Source organism: Eimeria maxima, genomic scaffold (genome assembly GCF_000499605.1).
Source record: "Eimeria maxima Weybridge genomic scaffold, Emw_scaff647, whole genome shotgun sequence".
NCBI lineage: Eukaryota > Apicomplexa > Conoidasida > Eucoccidiorida > Eimeriidae > Eimeria > Eimeria maxima.
The window spans coordinates 11,147-20,199 of record NW_013563927.1 but is presented as its reverse complement, the minus strand read 5'-3'; the positions used below and the strand labels follow the sequence as shown (position 1 = coordinate 20,199).

The 9,053-nt window shown below is 44.3% G+C and overlaps 2 protein-coding genes across 2 annotated transcripts in view; one reads left to right on the top strand and one right to left on the bottom strand.

The window, feature by feature from the left end:
* Positions 1–462: 462 nt before the first annotated feature.
* Positions 463–5,670, bottom strand: EMWEY_00039880 (hypothetical protein, conserved; the record flags this gene model as incomplete). Its single annotated transcript, XM_013478750.1, has 12 exons — positions 463–541; positions 810–1,260; positions 1,449–1,500; positions 2,038–2,331; positions 2,600–2,732; positions 3,039–3,199; positions 3,387–3,521; positions 4,340–4,476; positions 4,747–4,813; positions 5,061–5,124; positions 5,341–5,467; positions 5,604–5,670. 12 exons carry the CDS (start codon positions 5,668–5,670, stop codon positions 463–465), a joined length of 1,767 nt encoding a protein of 588 aa, XP_013334204.1.
* Positions 5,671–7,864: 2,194 nt separating this feature from the next.
* EMWEY_00039870 (peptide chain release factor 1, putative) overlaps positions 7,865–9,053 on the top strand; it is a gene marked incomplete at both ends in the record, with an annotated part of 2,031 nt that continues 842 nt past the window's right edge. Inside the window, 4 exons of the mRNA XM_013478749.1 lie at positions 7,865–7,870; positions 8,153–8,200; positions 8,465–8,551; positions 8,787–8,873. Of these exons, the coding sequence (XP_013334203.1) occupies positions 7,865–7,870; positions 8,153–8,200; positions 8,465–8,551; positions 8,787–8,873 (228 nt within the window). The remainder of the gene's footprint in view (positions 7,871–8,152; positions 8,201–8,464; positions 8,552–8,786; positions 8,874–9,053) is intronic.

Below are 9,053 nucleotides of genomic sequence, written 5' to 3'. Positions count from 1 at the left end.
TAAGGAGACACATAAGAATAAGGAGACACATAAGAATAAGGAGACACATAAGAATAAGGAGACACATAAGAATAAGGAGACACAATAAAAAAGGAGACACATAGGAATAAAAGGAGACACCTAGGTATAAGGAGACACATAAGAGACAGACACCTAATAAGGAGACAGTTATATAAGGAGACAGTTAATAAGGAGACAATGAATAAGGAGACAGTTAATAAGGAGACAATGAATAAGGAGACAGCTAATAAGGAGACAGTTAATAAGGAGACAGTTAATAAGGAGACAGTTAATAAGGAGACAATTATATAAAAAAGGAGACAATTATATAAAAAAGGAGAGAAATAAATAAGTATATAATTAATAAGGAGACAGTGAATAAGGAGACAATGAATAAGGAGACAATTATATAAAAAAGGAGACAATTATATAAAAAAAAAAGAGAAATAAATAAGTATATAATTACTGTATATCTCCTAAGGTAAGAGAACGATGAATAACTTGTAAGGATAAAACTTCATCATAAGGGACACCTTTGTCTCTATATATACACAAAAAAAAAAGGAGACAATATTTATTTATTTATTTATTTATTTATTTATTTATTTATTTATTTTATTTATTTATTTATTTATTTTATTTATTTTATTTATTTATTTATTTATTTATTTATCTCTAATGGTTTATTTAAGAGCAGCAACATACAATAGGAAAGAGGTTAAATACAGCAGCAGCAGCAGCAGCAGCAGCAGCAGACACAGCAGCAGCAGCAGCAGACACAGCAGCAGCAGCAGCAGCAGACAGCCCACTTCTTCGATGCATGCATTAATCCAACTTCTCTTAATGCCTCAACATTGCCCTGAAGGGCAGCACGATTTAGCTGTCTGTACACTAGATTCCTAGGCAGCTGCTGTTGCTGCTGCTGCTGCTGCAGTAGTTGCTGCTGCTGCTGCTGCTGCTGCAGCTGAGACGAAGACGCGGGTGTCTGCAGCTCAGACAGTGGCTGATGTGCATGCGGCTGCACAGTCTGCTGCAGCTCCTTGGTACTCCCAACAGGGTGAGCAGCAGGATCAGGATCAGCAGCAGCAGGATCAGGATCAGCAGCAGCAGCAGCAGCAGCAGCAGCACCAGGTACAGCAGCAGCACCAGACTGCAGCAGGAAGGCAGAATTCCATTGGCCAATTTCATATCCTTCTTCTGCTGCTGCTAAATTTATTAGCAAGGAACCCTCGTAGTCCTTCTCGTTGTATAGCTGCAGCGCTGCAGCAGCAACAGCAGCAGCAGCAGCAACAGCAACAGCAGCAGCAATTGTAGCAATAGCAGCAATTGCAGCAGTAACAGCAGTAGATAGAGCAGCAACAGCAGGAAGAGCAGCAGCTAACTATATGCAACAGCAGCAGCAGGATCAGCAGCAGCAGCAGCAGCAGCAGCAGCAGCAGAGGACTAACCTTTTCTTATGCTGTCTGCACTAACACCATACTCTGCTGCTGTCTTATATGCCTAATAAACATATAAACCCTCAATAAACCCTAAACCCTAAACCCTAAACCCTAAACCCTAAACCCTAATTTCTTACAAGTGCAGCTGCCTTGCAAGTATGAATATATTCATCTTGTTGTTTATATTTATTAATTTTATTAAATAAAAAATCTCCTTCTTTTATCCAACCTAAATGATAACCACCATCTGCTGCTGCTGCATATAAACGAAGAGATAACTGCAGCAACTGCAGCAGACAAGACACAGCAGCAGCAGCACCAGCAGCAGCAGCAGCAGCTAGTGCAGCAAATGCAGCAAATGCAGCAAATGCAGCAAATAAAGAAACAGATAGAGAGAGACAACAGCAACAGCAGCAACAAACAAGGGACAGCAAGAGACACCAAGCATAAGAACTAACAGACAGAGACAAAAAAAAACAAAAAAAGACAAAAAAAAGGACAAAAGGAGACAAAAAAAGGAGACCAAAAAAGGAGACAAATAAAGGAGACAAAAACAAGAGACAAAAAAAGGGGACAAAAAAAAAGGAGACATATATACTTGTTCTTTTTTTTGTTTATTAATTGTCTCCTTTTCTGCTTCTTTTTGTTTAATTTCTCCTAAGAAGAAGAAAGACTCAGGATGTTCTTGCAGGGCAGCAAGCAAGAAATAATATTCTGCTTTTTTTACGTCTTTTTTTAGTACAAACCCGTTGTTGCTGCTGCTGCTGCTGCTGCTGCTGCTGTTGTTGCTGCTGCTGTTGCTGCTGTTGGCGGTGGTGGGGGGGGATTCTGTTCCTACCCAATAAAAATATCCTAAATAATTTTGTGCGTCTGCGTCTCCAGCAGCAGCAGCCTGCAGCAGCAGCAACAATAATATATAAGACATGCAATAGTAGCCCCCATTGCTACTGTTGCTGCTGCTGCTGTTGCTGCTGCTGCTGTTGCTGCTGTTGCAGCAGCAGCAGCAGCAGCGAAAGGGATGCTTGGAACAGAAACAGAAGCAGCACCAACAACGACCACAGCACAATAACCACCAACTACAGCAGCAGAGGCAACAGCAGCAGCAGCAGCAGCAGCAGCTGCAGCAGCAGCTGCAGCAGCAGCAGCAGGATGACGTATACCTGTTCAAGTAATTGAATAGCTTGTTGTATATTTTGTTGTATTCCTTCTCCCCTTAAATAAGCCAACGCTAAATCTCTTAATGCTGCACCCATACCTCCAACTCCTGCCTTCTTTAATAATTCCGTCATACGACTGATATACACATAAACCCTAAACCCTAAACCCTAAACCCTAAACCCTAAACCCTAAACCCTAAACCCTAAACCCTAAACCCTAAGGTATCTTAATATATCTTAATTATATCTTAATATAAATTAATATAATTAAATATGCAATACTATATTATAAACCCTCTATACTATTGGCTATATAATAACTAGACTGTAAACCCTAAACCCTAAACCCTAAACCCTAAACCCTAAACCCTAAATGTGCTGGAGCTATGAGTGATACCGCTAGGGATAAGCATATATACAAACAAGGTAGTGTATAGTTCACCGCTTTTTTGCCTCTTCCTCAGCATTCGGCTGCTGCTGCTGCTGCTGCTGCTGTGGCTGCTGCTGCTGCTGCTGCTGCTGCTCCATCAGCTTGGCCAGCTCAAAACAAGCAACAGGATCGTCATTCTTTGCTTGCCCTTCCCAGTACTGCATGACGTCCTCCTGATCCACAAACCCTAATAAACCCTAAACCCTAAACCCTAAACCCTAAACCCTAATAAACCCTACTAAACCCTAAACTCTAGTACACAGTACTAAACCCTACTGAAACCTAAACCCTCCTGCTGTCTGCTGTTTGCATGCTAGCAGCAACAAGATAAAGGAGACAGTACTGTTTGCTGCTGCTTACCTGCTGCCTTGCTGCTGTTTGCTGCTCTCTATACTCGCGCTTTGTTGCTGCAGAGAGACGAGCAGATGGCGGCAACTGCAGCAGAGGGAATTGAGGGTTGCGCATCTGCTGCTCGCTAACCTCTAATGCAGCTTGCTGCAGCAGCAAACACACAGCAACAGCAGCAGCAGCAGCAGCAATAGCATCAGCTAGGTGCAGAAAGCAGAAGATTCAATAAGAGCAAACGGAACTGCAGCAGCAGCAGCAACAGCAGCAGCCGCAACAGCAGCACCACCAGCAATAATAACAGCAGCAGCAACAGCAGCAACAGCAGCAACAGCAGCAGCAGCAGCAGTTGTTGTTGTTGTTACTTTGTATAAGCCAAGAGCTGCCATGCAATCAGCGTCAACACCATCACCATACAATAACCTGCAGATACACCCCAATAAATAAATAAATAAATAAAATAAATAAATAAAATAAATAAAATAAATAAAATAAATAAAATAAATAAATAAATACAATAAATGGCAATGGCAACAGAGACAGGAGACAAGAGACAGAGAGACAGCTCCCACCGAAGAGGCAAGAGACAGCAGCAGCAGCAATAGCAGCTACAGTAGGTGCAGCAGCAGCAGCAGCAGCAAAAGCAGCAGCAGCAGCAGCAGCACACCTGAATGCCGTCGCTAGTATGGAGGGAATGTAGCCAGAGACAGCCCCAAGGAAATGTAGCTGTGTTGCTGCTGCTTCATTTTGCTGCAGCAGCAAGGACACGAAGCAGCAGCAGCAGCAGCAGCAGTAGCAGCAGCAGCAGCAGCAGCAAGAACAATGGGCAAAGAAACGGGGAATAAAACAAGAAAATGAGGAGGAGAAAGAAGAAGCAAGAAGGGCCACTACGTCAGCAGCAGCAGCAGCAGCAGGAGTAGCAGCTGCAGCTGCAGCAGCTGCAGCTGCGGCAGCAGCACAGGACTTACTGGTAGACCTCCAAGGCCAACAGCATTAGCAAGGGCGAGTGCATGCATAGCAGGCCCATAGCCAAGTGCAGCAGCAGCAGCAAAATGTTTAACAGCAGCAGCAGCATCACGACGACTACCAAAGAGGCCTGGCATGCCTAAGAAAACAGCAGCAGCAGCAGATGCACATGCAGCAGCAGCAGCAGATGCAGATGCAGCAGCAGCAGATGCAGATGCAGCAGCAGCAGATGCAGATGCAGTAGCAGCAGATATAGCAGCAGCAGAAGGAACTGAGCAGCAATACTGCTATGAGTCTCACAAACAGAAACAGAAACAACAGCAGCAAACGCAACAGCAGCAGCAGAAACAGCAGAAACAGCAACAGCAACAGCAGCAGCAGCAGCAGCAGCAGGACGCGTTAACTGTACCCATAAGCTCCATGTCTCCCAACTCGCACAACGCCTGAGCAGCAACTGCGTCCTTAGAGTCTTCATCCTGCAGCAGCAGCAACAGCAGCAACAGCAGCAACAGCAGCAGCAGCAGCAACAACAGCAGCAGCAGCAACAACAGCAGCAGCAGCAACGACAGCAACGGCAGAATTAATATACATATCTTTTAGTGTATAAAAAGCAAGCAAAGATAGGAGCAACCGCAGCAGCAACAGCAGCAGCAGGAGCAGGAGCAGGAGCAGCAACAGCAACAACAACAGCAGCAGCAGCAGCAGCAGCAGTGTATAACGAACAATAATTTCCTTGAAGAGTGTCGCCGCCTTGCGAGGGTTTTGTGTTTTGCCTCCCTCTCCAAATCTGTACACAACAGACAAACCCTAAACCCTAAACCCTAAACCCTAAACCCTAATGTCTAAACCCACTGCATGCTGCAGTCGTGTTGAGCTCCTTAGGATATGTTATTAGATGCAACACCCCTGAGGGTCTAGGGTTTAGGGTTTAGGGTGTGCTGCTCAGTTAATACGCAGCACTTTGTAATTAGGGTTTAGGGTTTAGGGTTTAGGGTTTACGTACTTAAGTTCGAGGGCCTGTGACAACTTCAATTCTCTCTCCGATGGAGGCTGAGGGCTGTTGCTGCTGTTGCTGTTGCTGCTGCTGCTATTTGCTGCAGCAGACGCAGCAGCAAAGACTATGCCATGTCCTATACATGCAAAGTGCCGGCTGTCTTGGGCAACAGCAGCAGCAACAGCAGCAGCAACAGCAGCAGCAACAGCAGCAGTGCAGCAGCCCCAGCAGCAGCAACAGCAATAAAGAAGCAGCAGAAGAACTTAGTTTACCTTGTTGGGGGTCTGATGGTAGTTGGTCTGCAGCAACGTTGCTGCTGCAGATAAGACTAATGAGCATCAGCAGCAGCACGGGCAGCAGCAGCAGCAAATAACCCTTAGGGGGGCCCCTTGAAGGGGCCCCCAAGGGGGATCGTACCCTATACCAACCCATCAGCAGCAGATATTGAGGCCCCCAGCAGCGACCTCCTCATGTGGGGCCCCCCCGCCCCTCCGTTAGAACGGAGACTGTGTTGCTGCTGCTGCTGCTGTTGCTGTTGTTGGTGCTGTTGCTGCTGTTGTTGTCGCTAGGGCTGCCGCTAATGTTGTTGTTGCTGCTGCTGCAGTTGCTGCAGCTACCGCTGTTGCTGCAGCTGCTGGATCGCAGCACGAGACACAGGGCCTAGGGGGCCCCCCTGTCTGCAGCTACAGCTAGCAAGGGGAGTGAAGCCCTAAACCCTAAACCCTAAACCCTCATAAACCTTCCAATTAATAAATAAATAAGCACTTGTGTGTCTGTAAAAACACTTCACAGCAGCAGCAGTAGCAGCAGCAGCACAAGCCCACGCTGCAACACTCGCAGTGCAGGGGCCCCCCGTGTCGATGGAGGGGCCCCCCGCCAAGGGGGGCCCCCCCCCTCTTGCAATGCACGCATAAAGGGAATAAATAGGGTACAATTTTTTTGTTATTTTAATTGCTAATAATAATTATTTATTTGCTGCTGCATGCAAGGGTAAACCCTACACAGCAGCCGTGAGACCCTTCTATCCTTGAGGCCCTCAGGGGGCCCCCCTGCTCGCCTGCATCAGCGGCAGCAGCGGCAGCCGGAGCAGCAGCAGGAGCAGCAGCAGGAGCAGCAGCAGGAGCAGCAGCAACACACCAAAGCATCAGCAGCAGGAGCAGCAGCAGCAGAAAGAGCTATGGCTGCTGGCTCGTCCTTTAAAGGGCTTCTCCTTAACCGCCCACTGTCTGCGTTGTTGCTGCCGTTGCTGCTGCTGGTGCTGCTGCTGCAGCAGCAGCAGCAGCAACTGCTGCTGCCTGCTGTCTCTCTGCCTCTGAATCCCCGTTCCTCTCCCCCTGGTGTTCCTTCCTTCTTGAGGTGTACATACACCCCAAGGACCTCTCTTATCCATAGGCGTATTTCTGTACATACCCCTCCTCTTAATATACCCCTATGTCCATCAGCAGGAGGAGGAGGAGGAGCAGCAGGACGACAAAGAAGAACAGCAACAGCAGCAGCATCAACAGGAGGCGGAGCATCAACAGCAGCTGCTGCTGCAGCAGCAGCAGCAGCAGCAGCAGCAGCAGCAGGAATAGTAGCAGATCCAGGACTAAGTGAGAAATTTATATCTGAAGGATTTAATTATTTGTTGCCTATCTTACAAGACATATCTGCTGTCTTATCTAAGCAGCAGCAGCAGCAGCAGCAGCAGCAGCAGCAGCAGCAGCAGCAGCAGCAGCAGCAGCAGGAGGAGCTGCTGCTGCATTTAATAGACTTATTGCAGCAATGGGAAGCAGCACAGCAGCAAGAAAAAAATAATTATTTATTTATTTCTTCTTTTAATAAAGAAAAAGAAAAAGAAGAAATTTCTGTTGCTCAAGAAGAAATTCATGATTCAATTTGTATACAAAAAAATATACAAAAAAATATTATTGTATGCTTGCTGCTGCTCCTGCTCCTGCTGCTCCTGCTGTTGCTGCTGCTGCTGCTGGTGGTGCTGGTGATGCTGGTGCTGGTGCTGGTAGTGCTGCTGCTGTTGATGGTGCTGGTGGTGGTTCTGCTTTGTTTGCTGCTACTGCTGCTGCTGCTGCTGCTGCTGCTGCTGCATGTTGTTTGCTGCTGCTGCTGGTGTTACGACTCTTGGTGCTGTTGCTGCTGCTGCTGCTGCTGCTGCTGCTGCTCAGGCAGAAGCATGTGTAGGGTTTGGTGATTTTGCTGCTGAGGATTATGCTGTTATAGAAGTTCGTGCTGCTGCTGGTGGGGACGAAGCAGAGCTATGGGCCCTAGACCTATTCAAGGTAAACCCTAAACCCTAAACCCTAAACCCTAAACCCTAAACCCTTAATGTAGACCTCCAGCGCAACAAGTAAACCCTTAAAAGAACCCTCATGCAGGATAGCAACCGAAGGAATGTTCATCTTTATGTTAGGGTTTATGAGGGTTTAGGGTTTAGGGTTTAGGGTTTAGGGTTATTTATTTATATATATACATATAGATGCTAAAATTATATAGCGAAAGAAAAGGATGGAGAATAAAAGAAATAAATTCTTTGGCTATGGAGGTTAGAGGAAGAGGGTGTTTAGGGTTTATGCTCCTTGAGTCTGGTGTACATCGTGTACAAAGAGTTCCTCTTACTGAGACACAAGTAAACCCTAAACCCTAAATTCTCATAAACCCTAAACCCTTAAAAACCCTAAACCCTACTGCTTACTGCGCAAACGCAAACGGAGGGTTTCTGCTGTCATTCCATGCAGACACAAGGAGGATACACTGCTAGCTATATATGTATATATACACTTTAGGGTTTAGGGTTTAGGGTTTAGGGTTTGGGGTTTTGCTGCAGGGGAGGATGCACACATCAACTGCAACAATCGCCGTATTAAGAGAGAGGGTAAGGAAAAGAGACAAATAATAAATAAATAAATAAATAAATAAATAAATAAATAAATAAATAAATAAATAAATAAATAAATAAATATAAATAAGTAAATAAATAAAAAGGAGATAGGTACAAGAAATAATAATATATATATTATATATTATATAGTGGGTAACTAGTGCATAGAATACATGCTGCTGCTGATGCTGCAATTCCTGCTTCTGCTGCTGCTGCTGCTGCTGCTGCTGCTGCTGCTGCTGTTGTGTCTCCTTTTAGCAACACGAGGAGGTAACTATAAAAGAAAAAGATATTATAACTCGTACTGCTCGTTCCTCAGGAGCAGGAGGACAAAATGTTAATAAGGTAAATAATAATAATATATATTTATTTATTTTTATATTTATTTATATTTATTTATATTTATTTATTTATTTATTTATATTGGATATATATTTTGTTTGTTTTGTTTCTTATTTTCTTTTTTTTCTTTCCTTTATTTTGCCATTATATTTGTGACTATTTTATCATTAGGGTTTAGGGTTTAGGGTTTAGGGTTTAGGGTTTAGGGTTTAGGGTTTAGGGTTTATTATTTGTATAGGTAGAGACAGCAGTTGATTTATTGCATATCCCTACGGGTATAAGAGTATTCTCTCAGCAAGAAAGGACACAAGCACAAAATAAAAGAGTAAGAAAGAAAAAAAAAAGAGATAAATAAATAAATAATGTTTAATCTGTATATACACCTCTAATGCATGCATATATCCATGCATGCATGCATTCATGCACACATGTATTGAACAATAACAATAATAATAATAATAATAATAATAATAATAATAATAATAATAATAATAATAATAATAAT